Source organism: Hippocampus guttulatus, chromosome 9, assembly GCF_054856545.1.
Source record: "Hippocampus guttulatus isolate MCC_2025c chromosome 9, RoL_Hgut_1.0, whole genome shotgun sequence".
Taxonomy (NCBI): Eukaryota; Metazoa; Chordata; class Actinopteri; order Syngnathiformes; family Syngnathidae; genus Hippocampus; species Hippocampus guttulatus.
The window spans coordinates 11668299-11689179 of NC_141269.1; the positions used below are offsets into that span (position 1 = coordinate 11668299).

At 40.2% G+C, this 20881-nt stretch overlaps 1 protein-coding gene across 1 annotated transcript in view; it reads right to left on the reverse strand.

Annotated features, from left to right (window-relative positions):
- sgcz (sarcoglycan zeta) overlaps window positions 1–20881 on the reverse strand; it is a 216684-nt gene that overhangs the window by 22571 nt on the left and 173232 nt on the right. The window contains exons 5-6 of the mRNA XM_086120370.1: window positions 8300–8422; window positions 8089–8161 (exon numbers count right to left, since the gene is read on the reverse strand). Of these exons, the coding sequence (XP_085976496.1) occupies window positions 8089–8161; window positions 8300–8422 (196 nt within the window). The remainder of the gene's footprint in view (window positions 1–8088; window positions 8162–8299; window positions 8423–20881) is intronic.

The window sequence follows — 20881 nt, forward strand, 5'->3', positions numbered from 1 at the left end:
TTGGGCCTTACACATCAGTGTCCGCCTGAAAGTATTAAGTGGAATCAAGACAACAAAATTAGGTCTCCAGCGAATCATTTGTATAATCTGTTTATGATTAACCTGTCTGTGTAGGGTAACTTGTCCACAAAAAAAATCTGATTGGGCCCAAAAAAAGAAAAATGAACCCAAAGAGGACAGGAAGCTAGTGTGGCCAAGACGTATGAAATGAAATGAACTGTTGGAAATAAATTATTTCCATTTCATTTACGTAAGTGTAAATGTAGGTCTGTGGTAGTAGCATGGTTGAAAAACTGATTAGCACGTCTGCCTCACAGTACAGAAGTGCGGGGTTCGGTTCCTTAGTGGAGTTTGCATGTCCTCCCTGTGCCTGCGTAGGTTTTCTCTGGGTACTCTGGTTTCATCCCACATTCCAGAAAAGATGCACAGTAGGTTAATTCACCACGCTTAATTGTCCTGAGGTGTGATTCTGAGTGCAAATGTTTCTTCGTATATGTGTGCAGTTTCATACACAGCTTTTTATTGAAAATATATAGATATATTTTAGCCATCTAATGGCCACATCCTTCCAATGGTATTCTGTGGATGTTGTAACCAAATTGGAATGTTGGGCAAAAGAGTTTGTTGGCCAAAAATGTTTGGAAAGAAACTGTTAAGTGTGATCGATATATTCCATTAGACTTGGCTGACATTCTTCTTGCCCTACAGAGCCATTGAAGGCCTCTCCACCTTGCCATTTGGGAAATAAACCTATAACCTTTTCATGCAAAATGCACTGTCATCTGCCCCAGGATCTCTGCCATGGCTATCCAATCACATCCACGGAGGCTGTAAAACATAGGTGTCAAACTCAAGTCCTGGAGGGCCGCTGTCCTGCATGTTTTCCAAGTCTCCCTGTTGCAACACACCTGATTCAAATGAACAGGTTCAATGTCAGGCTTGCACAGAGCTTGCTGATGATCTGATCATTTGAATCAGGTGTGTTGCAACAGGAAGACTTGGAAAATATGCAGGACAGCGGCCTATGCTGTAAAACATAGTGAAAACTTTCTCAAAGCCCCCGAATAAGGCACTGAAAAAAGACTGGAAAATGTATGATCCAATTTTTGATCGATCAAGACCAAATGTAGAAATGTAGAATTCCAAAAGCCTCATGATTTGCTGTCATCACCCGCTTGGAGGAAAGGCTGATGCCCAGCCCCATGAATCTTCCAGGTATACAAAAAAAAAGAGAGAGAAGAGAAAGCCTCTGGCTCTATTAAAAGGTTATACAGTCCCCACTGAGTTACTGAAGTGGCTCGTGACTGAGTCAAGGCATATTAGAGTTTTGTCTTTGTGGAGAAAATATGTATTCATGTTTGTGTGCCTGCCTTGAACAAGACAGAGGTGATAATGGAGGTGAGAGCCATCCACTTGAATAATTTCAGCCTTTGTTGGCAATTACATTTATTGTAACTGGTCATGTGTTCCGGGGATATCGATATGTATGAGCACAAATCCATTTTACAATATGCTGAATCTGCAGCTGACAGTTTCACAACTCTGTGGTGTTTTGTCTACCTCAACTTTGAAAATGTTTTCTTGTTTTAAAGTGAATAACAGCAAAGTCTGCAAGAGGGGGAAACCCCCCCCCCAAAACTCAATTTCATGCTTTTGCCTCTGATGGGGCACCAAGCTGATAATTTAATCAGTAGTGAAAGACTAGCCACACTCTTCTGCAGGTCCAGCCAATTTAATTGCGGTTCATTTAGTTCACATATTCATTTATTGGTAAAACAGTTTACAGCAGAGTTCTTGTTAATCAATGACAAAATAAATAATTAAATAAATAAAGCGAGGTAGAAAGGGGACAGCATTAAAGCATCCCTGAGATGCTATGGCCAAGTCGACGACTCGCCTCTTCTGTCCTGAATTTAAACGGCCCTATATTTGTGCAAGTCGAATGCAAAGTGCAGTCTAACTGTGCGATAGGTGCATTTAGATATGGACGTTTGCGTTGTTGAGTGAGTGAACAGAGCCAACTTGATACCAGGCCAATTGCAGCCGCTCCTCTCATTCCCCTTAAAGGTAGGTATAATGCTTAAAAAAAATTGATTACCATTTAAGGTGGGAGCTTGTGTAAAATCTGAAAGAATATCATGGTTTGCAAATCCTTTTCAACTTATATTCAATTGAATATACAGTATTAGAAAGATGATACATTTTATTTTCAAACGGATGAATGTTATTGTTTTTTTGTAAATTCTCTCATTTTGAATTTATTGAATCAGAGGACGGCGGCCCGGTAGTCCAGTGGTTAGCACGTCGACTTCACAGTGCAGAGGTACCGGGTTCAATTCCAGCTCCGGCCTCCCTGTGTGGAGTTTGCATGTTCTCCCCGGGCCTGCGTGGGTTTTCTCCGGGTACTCCGGTTTCCTCCCACATTCCAGAAACATGCATGGCAGGCTGTTTGAACGCTCTAAATTGTCCCTAGGTGTGAATGTGAGCGTGGATGGTTGTTCGTCTCTGTGTGCCCTGCGATTGGCTGGCAACCGATTCAGGGTGTTCCCCGCCTACTGCCCGAAGACAGCTGGGATAGGCTCCTGCACCCCCCGCGACCCTAGTGAGGATCAGGCGGTTCGGAAAATGGATGGATGGATGAATCAGAGGACTGTCACTATGCTCATGATTGAACGTATATTTGGAGTTGTTCCATTACTTGAAAAAGCGAGAAAGTCGGCCGTTGTTCAATTGTTGCCAACACGCGCGCGTGGAATTTCTATCGATTTCACGACCTGCATTTGTCAAATAAAAGCAAATGGTTCAAAATCGAACCCATTATTTCCACCATGATAATGACTGCAATTTTTGTAAGCTCTACTTTCAGACAACCCCCAAACCACCGGCATGAATCACCGTCCGCTCGGTCACGCAGCCATCCCCAGTTAATCAAATCAAAGTATGCAATATTGTTCAACTTCAAGAGGCTAGATCTAGTCTTGAGCACAGCCTCCTGAACGTGCAAGATGAAGCGGCTTAGTTTTCTAGGAGAATACGCCCACTTATAGATTTGACATTGGACGCTGCCATCTAAATGTTGCTCCACCCACATTTCACCAAGGTGTGGAACTGACACAGTTAAGGCGATGGGAGAATCTGCACAGCCCCACAAGTGCCTAGCAGCACGCCTTTTTTGATATAATCGCCCAGCAGTATATGCCCCTTTGTGAACAACTGCATGAGCAACTGGTCTCATCGGATAATTTCAAGGAATTTTCCGGATTTCATCATCTACGGCTCAGAATGCCCGTGATAATCGATCCCTCGGGTGGCACGGTCTTAAAATCAGCATCATTGCTTCAAGGATATTGCCGCACAGGCTCAGAGATGCTTCAGAAAGCCATTGTTGGTAAGCACAGTTTGTGGCTACATCTGCTAACACGAGATATAACTCGACCATGCAAAGAGAAAACCATATAGCAACAGCACGGCTTCTCTAGGCTTAAGCTCAAAAGATGGACTGGCGCAAAAGGAATGAAGGAAATTTCTTCTCATGTACACAGCATAAAAAATCGTTCACACAATGCAATGACGTTATTTTGCTCATGAAAAGTGTAGTTAACGATGCTTTCGAAACAAAAAGACTGAACAGTGCATTCAAACAGTTGTATCTCTTAAGAATCACTGATTATTTCGGTGCAATATCAAAGTCTTTGCTGTATTCATGTTACATCTGAGAATGCTTACACTGTGTTTTTTAATGTTTGCTTCGTGTGCTGAGGTTTTTTTTTCCTCTGGCTCAAACTGTCCTCCCATTGAGGAGAATGGTTGGAATCAATTGTTTTTTTTCCTCCTTTGCCCGACTGTTTCCTTTCACATGTAAGATAGCGGGGCGCTTAATAGTGACCCGCCAGGCTTCTCGGTCTGTCTCCCCCATGTTGGTTATTGCTGCCTTGTCTATAATCCTCTGAATGGATTGTAACTGGGAAGCAAATTCCTTGTGCGCTTCTTGCATACTTGGATAATAAATCTGATTTTGATTCTGAAGAGTTTTTAAAGATGCATTGTATGTGACCTGATGCTGCAGTAGCGCCTCCCTGAGCCTAGTATTGCAAACGGAGAATTTTAAGTAGTTTTCAAACCACACACTGATGGAATTTGTAACAACACTCACCACTTCACTTTAAATTGCTCAATACCTTGTTCCTTGAGCTTCCTTTGAAAGTCGAGGCTAGAGTGGGCCTTCTTGGCGAATTGTATTGTGTTCTGTGACCAGGTCAGATCCTCACCGATGTGGATGCCAAAGAATTTGAATGTAGTGAGTCTCTGTCCCTTCAATATAGATGAGTGTGGGCTGCACAGCACTCTTCCTCTGGTCAATAATCATTTCCTTGGTCTTATTTGTGTTCAAAAGTAGAAAAGTTCACATTAGCATTAAGACAATCCTACATGCATATTCTATTATGAAGGAATACTACATAGCGTGTAATGTATAGTACAGTCATTCAAAAAAAAAAACCTACCAAGTAAAGCACATTTCTTCAGACCTAACCTTTTCCCAAAGGCCCAGTTCAAAGAGAAAGTGGCGTATTCTAAAATTTAATGATATCCAATTACTTTGACATGAACCCCCACTTTTTAATCAAAAAAACAGCCAGCGGCAGCCTTATTCACTGAGTTTTTAAGATCTAATTAGGTGGTGCTCTTTGCTGTCCCACACTAAGTTCTTCATTGAAAAACCTGCTTACATTAACACTTCAGTAATTGTGTGGAAAATACTTTGCTTCGGATCTTCCTGTTTAAATAAAAGAAAGGCGGATGCTTAGACACATTTTTGACACTTAATTTTTTAGACCTATGAGTTGGGCCCATTTGAATGTTCCAAGTCACTTGCTGAGAATCTCATTATACGCTACTCATCTCACTAGTTCCCACTGTTAGAAGCCATAAAATGTTTATTAATTGAATATATCTTCCAACCTTGAAATAAGCTTTTGTTGTTTTGGAATCCAGAGGTTGAAAGGAGGCAGGCAGCCAGAGTTTTGGTGATGACTCATCTCCCTACTCCCTCTTTTCAAATGGTACATTTCTTAATTAGGCTGGTTTGGAAGTACGCCGCCAGGACACAGGACCATTAAGTCAAATCGCTTCTGTCATTTAGAGACCTACTAAAGAAAAAAAAATAACTTTCAACCATCACCTCGATGAAGAATATTTCTTTTTGGCGTCCAGAGTACCGGGCTAAAACGACTTACCGGAGGTGGGCTGGGGAGGGGGGGGGGGTGGATGACAAAAATGAGGTCAAGTGCTAGGTGTCTTCAGTTTGCTTTTACGGTATCGCTCTCCATTCACAAGGGTACAAAAGCCTCACTGAAGGCTCAACACTTAATAAGTTAATGCAGCACAACTGGGACAGTCGGTGACGGCAATTAGCAGTAATTACTTGTCCACCAGCACCACTCCAGGACTATGAATGAAAAGGCTGAGCGATGAAACAAGATCAGTTGTTAGTTTAGGCCTTTCAGGAGACTTATCAAAAAGACGGTGACGCCGAAATATAGAACCAAGGCCCCGAGGGTTTTGTCTTCCCATGGAAATATAATTGAGAGTGGACGGTATGCTTATTACGGTTAGATCACATTATTAATAAATAAATAAAGACATTTTGTCTATGAACTGTGTATATGAATGAATAAAGATGGTTGTCTTACATTTCCGTGTGGGGAAAATGGCATACTTTTTTGTACTTTAGAGACCAAATGTATTTTTGTTCATGTTGGTTCAGTTCTGATCGCTTCATTAAAACTAAAAAAACTCCTGTGCGGTCTTCTCTGATTTCCCATGAGCATAGTCAGAATAAAAGGGGGGGGGAAATGATTTAGCGAGCCATGACAATTTTACATGGCTTTTCATGCGATACATTGGAACCTCAAAGAGTGAAGAAATCCGATGAGGTTTTGCAATGGGTATTTTTTATTTATTTTTTTACAATTTTGGAATTGATATCAAATACTAACAAATGATAAACTTGTCGATAAAGTGCACATTTTTCCCCATTCTTTGGATTTTTATTTCAGGGTCATCAGCAGCTAAGGTTACTCTTTGGTGCTGCTCTAACTAACATCATTGGGAAGGGAAATATACTTTAACGAGTTGGCTCCAAGGACTACTGTTGTCCTAAAACTAGGCAAAGTATTCACTCGAGGATTTGTATCAAGCTGAAGCACAGTCTTCTAAACTTGAACAAGACTGGATTATACAACTACATGAGGTGTTTTTTTCCCCCCCCATCACCATCACGTTTTTAATGAACAGCCTCAACTGGGGCATCTGCAACAAAAAGGACAATCAATTTGTTTCACTATGATGTTGGAAAAACGTGTGCAATGCCAAATCATAACTTAATCATGCTAAAAATGACTCCATAAATAATGCCTCACCAACGAACAAAGCACACAATGAGCCATACTGTGTTATGTGGAGGCTTCTATTTGAAAGTTTGTACCGAATGATGAGGCAGTCTGTTTTGAGTCAAGGGATGTGTTGTAAACAAACATGGGACTGCACTTACATATGCATTTGGACTTTTTTTTCTTTGTAGCAGTCTGTTGAATTTAAGTTGCACAACAGTATTTTTTATTTTTTTGGGTGTTGAAAAAAAATGAATGCTCTCCGGTGCCCTTGAGAAACAGAATCCATTTGCATTAGTTTCTCTGCACTGGGAACTGCAAATGGAAGGTTACATGGATACAGACTGGGGGATAAGGGCAAAATGGCAAAGAGCTCAAATCAGCGCCTTTGACTACATAAGACTTAAGTCTCCCTCAGGGGCCTTCTCAGATGCCATGAAGGGATTAAATGAGAGGTGGAGGAGGAGAAGCAGGAGGAGAATGAAGATGGAAGTGTGGGTTGCACTGCGCAGATACTGACTCAGCAACAGCTTGCTTCTCTCTGATGTGGATCCAAGCATTAGATAGTTGCAGACCAGACTCGAATGTTTCCAAGCGTGGTGTTGCGGCAGCGTGAGGATTCTCAGCTATTGATTTTATTGTCCCTGCTCAGTCAAAGTATTGCTTTCCCATGCACTTGTTTAGTCAGTGGCGGTGCCCTCAAGATCGAGGACTACTCCTTTCCAAGATGAGAAATCTGTTGTCACTTCATGATGTCAATGTGATCATTGCTTTGCGTTATTTACAGAGGTGGGCATTCCATTCGTTACTGTGTGCGTACATTAAATATATTTTCCATCCGCCTGGACTGATGAGTTGCACTGGAAAACTGGAAGAGCCGGTTCTCATCAACCACTTCAATGGATGACAACTTCCTCATATAATGCCCTGATGTTTGTCGGAAGTCACGAACTTTGTCGTCTCTTGGCTCTCCCGACCCCACACCCCTTTTTCTCATTTGGTACTTAATTTTTATTTTTTACACTTTTTTTCTGGCAATTTCAGTCAAGGTTTCCTTCCAAGGTCTCATGTAACCTCCTCATGTCTGACAAAGCCAGAAAGAGGCATGTGAAAAAAGACAGAAGTTCACATGCAGGAAAGATATTTGAAAACAGTCCAGAGCAGGTATAGATACACACTCTGAAAGAAAAACAAACATTTTAAATAACAAAATGGAAGCAACATTAGCTCACAGCCGAGCTTGTTATCTGGCTTTGAACTTGATGACATGAGGCTTGTGGTCTTTTGCACTCTTCAAAAAAAAAAAAAGCGTAGAAATTGGGACATTACTTCATTTAATTAGATCTTTTGTCACACGACTAAAAACAAAATGCCTCTGTTGTCAGAGGCATTAGACAGAAGATGATTCGTTCCTAATATGAGCAAAATAACATGATCATACTGTGCTGTACATCTCTAGGGAGGGAAAATAATGGTGATTGCATTAAAAAGAATAGACAATTGCTCCCATTTTCGTGGCCTACTTAGTAAGAAAATTATGAGGACAGTGGATTGCTAGTGGAGGAACATGAATAGATTTTAATGGGTTTGCACGAGTTCAAAATCAATGACATAAGATGAGGCATATACAGTATTGAAGTGTTGCAGGAGGGTGACCATTCTATCATCGAACTTGGCTTAAGTACAGCAAAGTACTTACTTTAAATCCTGGAATGGCTCAGCCCTCACGTGTGATGTCTGTACGGAATGGCTGAACACAACTCCTTCTGACCCTGTGAAACATGAGAGGAGACAAACTGACTTTGTAAGTTAAACTAGAAGACAAATTGGACCGTCTACATTTTGTCTATTTATGTGCTGCTGATAAAAGAGAACACAGACAAGAGTTCCAACTTGAAGGATGAGGGCACCTGTCACTCGAAGTTTCTCGGTGCCGATGCTGATCTCCTCTTCATCTGCGGAGAAGAGAACTCTCTCTCCATCGACACTCTTCACCTCAAACCTCTGACACTGAACCTCCACCATTTCTGAGCCTAAGAAAGCAGAAAAGAAAATGGGTTCGCAGTCAAGGATTTGGAGCACAGGAACATTCGAAGCATACATAATGTACCACACGGATGATTCCATGTAGAGCTTGAATGATCCTTGAAGAATGTGAACACTGAATCACAATGCACTGAAAATTGTCCATTCGTCCATAAACATGCTCATAACCTCTGCACTCTTGTTGAGTGGTCTTCTGCGTGGTTATCACCTGTCGCCGTAAATCCCTATTTTGCTCTTCTCTGTGAAATGCACGTCTCTTTTGATTTTTGGGCATAAGCTCATGGGTTGAATTCTCAGTGAGCCTCTTCCCCATTGTAAAGGAACTTTCAAAATAAGGACATTTAATTATTTTACACATTTTGCTAGCTTGTGGATTCAGCGACTGAGGCAACTTGACATGCGTAGACGCATCCACTTCCCCCACGACGTAACTGTCTGATTTATTTGATTATAAAACAATCCCATGCGGAAATTTCTCTACCTGTGCCTGCGTGGGTTTTCTCCGGTTTCCTCCCATATTCCAAAAACATGCACGGTAGGTTAATTGTCCTTTGGTGTGACTGTTAATGTTTGCCCATGTGTGCCCTGCGATTGGCTACCAATCAGTTCAGGGCGTACTCTGCCTCCTGTCCAGAAGACAGCTGGGATGGGCTCCAGCACGCCGACAACCCTCGTGCGGACAAGCGGCTCGGATAGTGGATGGATGGAGAATCACATGCTGGGTAAGGATGGCTGCATTTCCTTGACCACCTGGAAAATGCTTTTAATGTGTTGGTGTTTGTTTTGGCAGATGTGGATGTGTATACATTATGTCACCAATCTGTTTTTCAATGACATCAAGCTCAACATCTACTGCTTGGCTTCCGGGTTATTAAGAGTGTCCCGTCAGTGCCAATCAACCTTTATTAGCCAACATCCATGTCCCCTCGCTGACCTATTTCGATTAACTTTGAGAAATTAAGCAAGCAAGAATTTGTGCTGTGAAAACTTGAGTCGTCCTACCCTGAAGTGTGCCACTGCTCCTAATGTATGCCAAGGTTTGGCGGAACATTGAGAGACATCATGACAAGGGAATGAAAGCAAGGGCAATAAAGGACTTTTAAGTTTGAGGGAGAAAGAGAATTGGGGATGTGCTGTCTCAGACATCCAGTGAATAGTGTTTCACTGCTGAGCGCCGTCACATCATATAGCTTTCTTTGCATTGGAGCAGGTCAGCACATTTTGAAGGATGTGCTTCATTCACATCACTTATTTCTTCAGGATGGATTTGAAAAAATAAAGAAAGAAAGAAAGAAAGAAAAGCTGTAGATCCATCATTGTGGGGGGAAAAAGGATAAATATAGTTCATTTGGAAATCTGAAGTGAAAACTGCAAACACCACGCAGTTCTCTTCAGCCTGAGCACCAATGTCTTTTTGTGGCCTCCAATTTTCTCAAATTTAAAATGAAAAAAAAAAAGGAAATAGAAATAATGTGTTTCATCATCATCAATCATCTGGAGTTATCCAATTCAGAGTGAATCAATTGTGATGGGTGATTTTTTTCTTTCAACTTCCCCGCTGACAATGCGTTGCAGGTACACTCATAGAATTGAAAGAATTGTGCAATTTAAATTTATGGTGCCGAACATATGAATATTTCTGTTGACCAATTTCTATTTTGTAATTAAATAAGAAGAGGGCATTAAAATGGTCGGCAAGTAACTTTTCTTTTACTACTATGCATTAAAGCATTAAGGCCATAATAAAGTTATGTGGCTTGGCTATGCTGGATTTTTTTTTTTTTAATTCAAGGCTTTAAATTAGTGTTTGGAGCTAAAAAAGCATATTATGCGAGAAAAAGTTCAGAAGGCTTGAGGATTCATAAAAATACATAAATGTCTGAAGTGTGAATCATGCGAATAAACACAAGTTATCCTGCCAAACAGAAAATTAAGAACTCTCATTAAAATCATCTTTCCTGTGGTGTAGCATTGTGTGATCCTCCTACAGTTACCTTGATAACTGTTTCTGTCATTCTGTGCCACTCAGATAAATCTGCTTTTAGCCCAGTGCTTCTCAATTATTTTCTATTACGCCCCACTAGGAGGAAGAAAACATTTTGCGCCTCCCCTAAGTCTCCGTCAAGACTAATAATTGTATCATATCATCTGTAAATTCTTAATAATTAGACCTCTGCATAAAATTGTATCCTTATTCACATGAATAAAAACAAAAATCAATCAATCAAGATCAACTAAAAACAAAGAATGACATTGATGGTTTTTAGTCTGTATCATAAAATGAAGTTGCCCCAACTATATATATATATATATATGTATATATATATATATATAAATAACTAAATGAGGACACCACTGACACCTACTGTCGTGAATGTGCAATTCCAACTTATTCTAAAACCAAAAAAAGCATATTGCCTGCGGTCACCACCCCACTTCCCGACATCACACCGCTTTTCGTCAGGGTTCGCTAAGGTTGCAAAACGTAGACGTGTGCAAACACTTTTCACAGTTGCAAACAGTTTTTGTGAAAGAAAAACACACATCAGAACTTGCCTAACAGCCCCCAGAATAGACAAATCTGATAAACCCGTGTTGTTAGGACTGATGCGAGTCACATTTCTTTTCAACAACTATCTGATCGAAGTCTTGATAAAATTGTGGTTTTGTGTAAAAAGCAAGTTTGCACATCACCAAAGCACTTCAATCATTGGTATGGAGGTCAGTTTGAACAGTTGGTGGTAAACCAAATTCAATGAAATTATTTCGGGGACCAAAACTAGCAAGTCAATATTGTACAAACTCATAAATTGATTTGTGAAGTGAATTGCTATGGACTAGATTAACTGTTATGTATGAATTTGTTCTTTTATGGTGGTTACAACCAAAATATGGGTGGGGGAAAAAAAGCAAAAAAATGAAAATGAAGCTCGAAATAATCAGTGACCATCAACCCAAATGCAACTGTCAGCCAAACTCTTGCCTTGAGTAACGGGAGCACAGGGTAAAGGTTCTCGTTTGTGATTTTGAGCTGCTGAACGTGCAGTGCGCATTAGCAAAAAGCCAATGCACTGTATCGTAAAAAGAAAAGTATTCAAGCCTGCAATACGGATAATCCCAACCGCTGCTTGTGTCATCATTCACCTTTTGTGGATATTTTGGATTTTGAAACAAAAGTGCGTTGAACATGTCAAAAGTGGACTCTCAAAATGTAGACTCGGATAACATTTTGATGTATTTAATGTATTTTTATCTCAAAATACATTTTGAGATAAAATGTACACAACAAATATTTATTACAGAAAAAGTGGGGCAAAGCCGACGAAGTACAGTATAAACAAAGACGCTGGCACACGCCAAGATTAAACGGGAGAAACAACAAACGCTTGTAAAAGAAAAGAAAGAAAACCAATTCATGATGAATACAAAGCGAGAATAACGTCCCAAAACCAAAATCATTACAACTAGAAAATGGAGGGCAAAAAAACGAGGAATGGACACATAGAGCAATATCAGGAACGTCTAGAAAATTGCACATGAACAATGGCTTGAATTATCCGACTGTCGGCAGGAGCGTCTTTAAATATTGGCTTGATTGCGATGCATGACAGGTGCGCAGCTAAAGGAAAACACGTCCACCACTCAGCTGGACTTTCAAAAGAAAATACAGACAAATCAACATCGTAAATTGTGATAGGTACTGTCTTGAACTCATACATGATTTCATAAGTTTGTGATTCTCTCAAATAATATGTACATGTTACACTGAGCCACGCACGCACGACAACAATTGCCCCCCAAGGCATACCATATGTCCCCTTAGTGATTGAGGTCTGGGGAAGGATTTGCTCTGAATATGTACTCTTTATCAAATCATGTAAATAGTGGTGAAAACACCTTGAACAGTCAAACACTCATTAGCTCGTCGAATGCTTAAAGCTACGAGTGGATTTGCAAACTAAGCTTGCTGATGACTTATTCAAATGTGTCAGAGCTTATCTGTGGATTCATTTCAGCATTTCTGGAATAAGGCAGGCTGATATGCTTGCCATTTCCCTATCTTGTCAAAATAGGAAATTTCATGAATATTCAAAAACGATGCTGGCTGCGTTCTGTAAGGTAAAATGTTAAGAATTAAGTGGGTATTGAGTGGTGTGATCAGCATGACAAATTGTATCTGACATGCAGCCATGATTTGTGTTTTGTAACGACTATGGCAGATTGTAGTTATGCTAGTTGTTCACGCTGCTAGACCTATGTGAACATAATCAACAAGGAATGCTACATACTGTACATTGAACCCGAGAAAGTGGAAATGCCCTATCATATTTGGTATTGTAGCCGGCTTTAGGAGCTGAAGTCAGACGAATCCGTTTGAAGAAAGTAGACTACTATTCTCTCTATTGTTAACTCGATGAGTTATAGTGATTAAAAACTGAGATGATTTGTCAAAAAGTTAGATTATGAGGTGCATCTGTGGGACAACTGTCATTCAATTTACGCTTCAGTGTTTTCATCTTTTGATAACTGAATGTGTTACAGGGCAGCCCAGTGGTCCAGTGGTTAGTGTGTCGACCTCACAGTTCAGAGGTTCAATTTCAGCTCCGGCCTGCCTGTGTGGAGTTTTCATGGTCCCCCCTCATATTAACCCTGACATGCCACAAAAATTAGCTAGCACATGCTACAACAATCAGCAATGTTGGGCAAGTTACTTCCAAAATGTAATAGAAGTTTCAAATGAACCACCATGTGAAACAAAACTCACCGTCACAAATGCCGAAATTCTTTCTGGAAGTGTCTTACAGGAAGTGGATCCCTCAGGAATAAGATGCATACATACGTCCGTGGCTAAAAGCTAATCAGTGTGATCACCATTTAGCAGTTAGAAATTTCGGACGCCTTGCGGTCTGGAGTGTTCTGGACCTGACATAAGTCCAGTTGTATACCGGTTAAGAATGCAATGAAAATGAAAAGCACAATATCTGTCAATATATTGCTTTGTTTTGCAGGAGGTTTATACAGCCTACTAACTCATTCAAACTACCATACATGGACGGTTTTTCCTCCAGAGCCTACACAAGTGTAATGAAGGGGTAGGCTACTGCAATTAACTGCAGGATTTATTTGGTATTTGCATAAGACTTGGAGAGGTCTTACAATAATGCATAAAGACAGCTCGTGTGTACTGCATTATAGGAGTTCAGTCTAAGATTATTATTTGACTTTTAATATCTGAAATATTGCCATCATGGAGGTCCTTTGCACTTCTTATATATTTTTTATTTTCTGCCGTTTGCTCTGTGCCGTATTATTCTGAGGTTAACGGCATAAGAAATGCGATACTAACCTACATGATTTAACACAAAACATAAAATGCACACACATTGGAAATAAGGTATCTTAAATCAACGTTTGGTTCATTCGGTAAACCTATTTTGACACTCCTTCCGCTGTTAAATACGGTAAATGTGGCTACTAAAGAGGGCTAATCATTGGTAGTGCCCATCGACCCTTTCTAAGAAAGAAATGAAGAGAACAGGAATGATGTTTGCCATCAAGCTTCCTTGGCTACCATGTAAAGCCAAATCTTAAAAAGACTGCCAGTACAGTACGCTGCAACTTTATTGCAGTCAATAAAATATTCATTTTCAGACACATTCCAAGCTCATAAAAAAAAAGGAAAAAAAAGGGAAAAAAAGCTCTCCTTTTCCCCTTGGTCCTTTGGCTTGATTGATATCGAACAGAGGAATGTTAGCCTTAATACCAAGGTAAAGATTGCATCTTTCAAATGATGAAGTGGCTCTAAACTTATCACATAGCTGTAAAATATGGTATATTTCCATAGGCAGGTCTGGTGGAATAAGTCGGGGCAGTGGTATGTGTGGAGAGAGTGGGGAAATTGGTCGGAGAAAAAAAAAAAAGAATAGCTCAGTAGTTTATTTACAGACAGGACATTCTATGAAAACTCTCAAGAATGAATAAGCGTGTCAATGACCTTATCAAAACGCAAAAGAGAAATGATAAGCTGGCATTAACATTGGTCTTGATTCACTTATTTAAAAACAAAAGGACTTCCATTTATTAGGATTTCTATTTCATGGTGTTTGTTGAAAAAACAAGTTCCATTATCCTTATTGCACAGCGTATAACAGCTGAGGCGAGGAAAAGCAAGGTCGTGCCTCAAGTAATATACAGTACATTGTCCAAACAAGGTTACAATGTCAAGCCTGCAACTCACTATGAAGCTGAAGGATGTCTCCATATAGCTGTCACGTCCATTTCTACACATACGGACAAGTGGTGAAAATACAGCGTGCCATAATCTAGTGCGGCGAAACATAGTTAAGTCGATTGACCTTTGCATAATGTAAGTAGAATTCAAGCTATAGGATCAACAATGGTACTCCATCCATTTCTTTATTGAGTCGTTGGCAGCGTCCTAAACGTATTTCAGTTCATTAATGCTCCAAGCGATGTATTATTAAATGGCTCATTAAAATTATTGACTTGATCATGGCCTGGCTTTATAAGACGGGCTGTCTGATTTATTGATCGGATGAGGCAGTGACACAGAATCATACTAATTTCGGCATTAGCTTGTTGTCTGCAACCAATTAAAAGGCAGAGGGACCTCACTCTAGCTGAAAATGAGATCACTGTGAAACATGATTGTGATGTACATCATTTGTTTCTCAGAGTGGGATTTGCAAAGATGTAGATTCATAATTAGGATGTGTGCAATGGAACAATTGAATTTTATGCAAGCGCTCACTCTCCGCACACTAATCAGAAAGCAATTTTCGCTGACTTTCAGCTGCTTCACTGCGACACCGACCTCATGTTTCAAAAACGCAATTGCATTCATCCTTTTCTTGATTTGTGCACGTGCAAATCCACAAATCTTAACCACAAGGGCACAGTCAGTAAAGGTTTTTGCCTCTGGACCATCACCATACTTTTACCACGTAGAGTATCGTTTAGCACCTATTAACCTTTCGCCTTTCAGGCCCTTAATTTCAGCAATTTTATAATCCCAATTTCCAAGCAACAGCATCGGAGAAATGAGCTGAGTGATTCCACCCTGATAAAAGAGAATGTAATTAGTGTAAGAAGTTAAAGATGATGATGGCGATAAAATGAAGTTTAGAAGGCAGTAACAAAGTCGATGGGGAATTAATGTGTTGCATGACGAGATGAGATCCATGCATGATTAAAAGCCTTGCGTGAATGGTAGAAATGACACTAAGGAGAGGGAGCACCTACACTTTAAAAAGAGGAAACAAAAATGTGCCCTCAATGGAAATATATTCTTTTTATTTCATTTAATTCAAATTCTTTTTCATACACCAGAAAAGCAATTAAAAAAAAAGACCAGAAACGTGCATCAGAAGTAAAGGTGGGCACATCAGTAAATTTCACTGCTGCAATGCAATCATAAGAACTGAACACAATGTAGCTCAGTGTAAAAGGGAAATGGTGTTTCTTCTTACGCTCCGACACAATTTTTCATTGAAGCACTCCCGCACCTCAGGAAACTGAAATATTTTAGTATGATTAAAAATACTGTATTTCAGTGATGGCCGACAAGTCTCTCATTTCATTCATTTTCATCTTTAGAATGACATCCTGGTAGAACGTCCTCACAAGCAAACAGCAAACAAAACTATCACACATCGCAGAGCAAGCTGGCAAAAGAATTGGTTCCCCACAAACTACGATGTCGCATGTGTATGAGCGCTACATTATCAGGGAAGCCACCTTGATCATAGAGCTCCATACTTATCCGCTCCCTCATTCTCTTAATCCTCGCCCATCATGCAGAAAATACAAAGTCCCTCTAGCCCCCCCAAAAATCCCTAAAACAAATCAACTTTTTATTATTATGTAAATTTCCATTTAGAAAAAAAAATGTAATTTATACACTTTCTACGTGCATTTTATTGTGTATATTTTGTATACATGCACTGTCGGAGTCATTGCGTACAATCCAGATAAAGCCACTCACTCAATTGCTCCTCACAATTTGCAAAAAAAAAAAAAAAAAAAAAAGCAAAATAACATTCTATAATTTGCTGATGAAACGTGGAGATGTGTGACTTTACAAAACTCATGTGGCCTGTCTGGTTAGTCAAACAAAAAAATAACCTCTTTATTAGTATAAGTGCTGCTTCAGGAACAGAAGCATTCATAGGAGATGAAATATCAATATGACAGCCTGGGCATACTAAACACACACAAACGTGCACACACACACACACACACACACACAACTCTAATTATTAGCAGCCTTGCATAGATAACAGCGCACAAAAATCAGAAAAAAACCTGAGATAACTGCTCTGGTCAAATGAAAATGTTGCCAATGCTGTGCCGCTGCCGTTTTAATTCCCAGGTGAATAACTTTATACATGCTCAGAATTTTAAAAAGGGACACACAAGTCAACCAGCGCCCATCCGAATCATTTGGACATATTTGGAACAATTCTCTGCATAGAAAGAATGAACAGTTCGGGGAAGGCCCTTTTCCATTGCGGCATGACGGTGCATCCGTGCACAAAGCAAGGGCCACACAGGCATGCCAGCCTGAGTTTGATTTTGAACTTGACAAGCTGTACCTGAAGCCCATCCGAAAGGGTCACAGAATAGAGGAATAAGAGGAACTTAAACTTGTAATGGTTATGTGATTAGGGTGGTCCGTGACAGTATGTCAGTATTTTATAGTTGAGAACGGTGCTCGGCCAATGGGATCGGACCAGGAATACATTTTGTCTCGTCCTTTTGATGGTTGGGAAACAACTGCTAATGCTATAACATCACTACCTAGGTGGGTGAAAGGGTAGGGCTTCAAAACTCCAAAGTCTACACATCATCTTTATGGTTGGCCATTAAGAAGACAAAGATGAAAGGTTCTCAGTCACATAAATGAGCTGACAGCGACAGAGAGGATGGAGAGAAAGAAGAGAAAGAGGGATGAAAGGAAGTGAGTGAGCGCAGTAAAAATGAGATGAAGTGCCCAAGGCCAACAAGCGTACTCCGAATCTCTTCTCCAGCAGATGGATCCTCAAGGGAGCTCACATGTTAAGTGTGTTTTTGAAACTTAAGTTACCACACTTACAAAGAGAGCAGTTTCTTTCATCACAAGGGAAGGAAAAGAAAAAAACCCCATCAGACTACTGTCGTGGAAGGTCCTTTTACATGAACATCTTCAGCTCTGTCTGGCCTATTTGACACGGACTGCGGTTGTAATGTAAACTGAAAAAAATGGTGTGTTGAATTTGTTCCATTTTAATTTGTCAAGTGGTTGCACAAAATAAAATAATCCCGACATTTTTTTTTTAAATAGTTGTCGACATGTAACTGGGTCCAGGTGAACTAATTTGCTGCAACCACTTGACAAAATAAAACGGAGTCAATTCAACAATAGCTTTTTCATTGTATGCAAACATTAGTCAGGTTAATGACATCGTTTGGTATCTTCGCTTTTTCACTCTTCTCTGTAAAGCCTCATTTTAGACGATGTAAGTTTGACATTTGGTTATGTAGGTCTGCCTCTGCACCCCGGGTAACGATGATGCTTCTTTCAATGAATTGTTCTGCAAAAAGTTGTTCCAGAAATGCTGGAGGTGGTTGCTACATTCAAAAACAAAATGGGGTTGAATTTACTCAACTTTATTTCAGCAAGCGGCTGCACAAAATAAAGTCGTCTGGGTCCAGATACATTTTTTAAGTGCATATACAGTATATGATCGAGATGATTTTATTCCGTGCAACCACTTGACATAATAAAATTGAGATTGAAGAAGAATTTTTTTCCCAGTGTATCTGCCAGTAATTACATGAAAAAGTATTTTCAGCTTGTATATGCGCGAATATTTTTTTTGTTTTGTTTTTAAAAACAACAAAGGCGACGAACAAAGGCTGAAAGAGGGGGTGGAGAAAGGTGCAAAATCCTCTACATGTTTCAATAGTTTGCTCACTTTTCCAAGTATGATCATGTAATTATTATATTAAAAGTATTAAGAAAGTTAGATTAAAAAACAAACTACAGTTTATTGTGTCATCATTATCAGAGTTTTTCAAAAAATCAGATATGCACCACCACTTTTTAAATGTGTTTATTTTCTTTCATGACCCGCGTATTTTCTTGTGAATTAAATTTTGTTAATTCAAACAACAGAGACAGGAGCATGAGCAGAACGGCAGCTCCAATGTTCAAGCAATAAAAATGGGCACAGTACATGTGCTAATCACATTTTTGAACATCAATCAGTATAAACGCTTGTTGCCAAGAAATTTTAAACTACCGGTATTGAGAATCTGGTTAATTTAGAATTGAAATGATTGCCCATTCAAAAGGAACCTGCTCGTCGTGGGATGATCAGCACAACTGAGTAAATGTGTAAACGGTGCAAATTCTTCACAACTGTAGAGCATCATTGAAAATGGAAATCTACAGGATTAAATGCAACATCTTTTAAAACGGAACTAAAAAGGATTTTCAACAGTATAAAATGTACTAGCAGGATTCACTGGATTTACAGTGACCCAATAGAGACAACATCCATCCATCCATCCATTTTCCGAACCGCTTGATCCTCACTAGGGTCGCGGGGGGTGCTGGAGCCTATCCCAGCCATCTCCGGGCAGTAGGCGGGGGACACCCTGAATCAGTTGCCAGCCAATCGCAGGGCACACAGAGACGAACAACCATCCACGCCCACACTCACACCTAGGGACAATTTAGAGCGTCCAATCAGCCTGACATGCATGTTTTTGGAATGTGGGAGGAAACCGGAGCACCCGGAGAAAACCCACGCAGGCCCGGGGAGAACATGCAAACTCCACACAGGGAGGCCGGAGCTGGAATCGAACCCGGTACCTCTGCACTGTGAAGCCGACGTGCTAACCACTGGACTACTGGGCCGCCCTTAGAGACAACATAACAGGTGGAATTGATTTAATCTATTTCTTGAGCCGTATTACGGATAAGATAAGATAAGATAAGATAGGATATCCTTTATTTGTCCCACACTGGGGAAATTTACAGATACAGTTCCCCATTTTATGTCTCTGCTTAAATCCAAACTTTTATGGACCTTCAATGTACATTTCACCTTTCCATTCCGGTGACATATGATATTGTACCTTTGTGTAAGCAACAGTTGTTTCCCTCTCGTGATAGAATACAATCCAGGTTTTACCGAGTTGAAAAATGTATACTTCAGATGTGATAAAAGTGTCTTCATTTTTATTTATTTTTTTGATGGGGCTACAATATTCCTAAGGGGAAGGGTTTCTATCAATTGTTTTTTGTGTGTATCTGAGAGAGAAAGAGACATACATGTATTGACGAGTCAGCAGAAACGCAGCAGGAAGCAGTGGCGGGCCAAGACCCAGGGGTTTCCAGATCATCCTCTGGAGAATTCATTCTTTTCCATTCCGTCTTATCAAGGAGCTACTTAGACCTTTAAAGCAAGCATGTGTGTGTGTGTGTGTGTGTGTGTCTGAACTCAGAGTAGCCATGTGACGACAGTTGTCACATGGTCTGTGTGCATTGCATCTTAATGTGTCGGTAAAGTCATTTGTATTCAGGAAAAATTCCTAACTTGTGCTTGGCATGGTCCAAAGTGTGTGTGTGTGTGTGTGTGTGTTACTACACAAGGTAGGTCATGCAACACAGTTCATGTCATCCTCTGGCGGCCTGACTAAATTGACTGCAGACAGTCTGGCTAACCAATTTTACAGACTGATTCTGCCTACTCCAAGATAGGCATGCCGGCACACTCACATACATCAGCGTTAAAGTGGGTTTCATGGTGAGAAAAGCTGCTTTGAGGAGCTTTAACAGTCGGAAGGGAGCTGTCAGGGATTTGCTACCTTCAAAGTCTGCGAGAAGGCAAGGCTGTACATGCGTGGACGTGGAAATGCCTGGTCAGTTTATGAATATAGCTGACATGTAAAGACATGATGGCAGTGGTCCTCGACCTTTTTTTTTTTTTTTGCTCCACAGATCGTCTCAAATGAGTATATGCCTTTCGCGGACTGGTAATAATTCGGAAGGGGCGTGCGTGGAGGGAGGGAGCATGCTCAATAGATGATAAGATTGCAGTTGGAAACCTCCCTACATTTGATCGCAGGTGACATTAAGAAGAAAACAAAACCTCACTGGTTCGAAAGTAATTCCAATTTCTGGCTGATGTTTTCATATTTGGAAAATTTCATGATACCACCGGCAAAGAAGTCTACCCTTTGATTTTCTCGGTGCCAGGTGTGCTCTGGTTATACTCGCCGTATGAGACTTTATGTATGATGTACCTTATTTTACAAAGCACAGTTCATCATATTTAGCAATTGTATATTGCTCATAAAACAGTCAACAGCTAATTACTTCATCTTTTTTCTTACCTTGTTATATTCTTAAATATTTTTATTCTTGCACAGTCTTG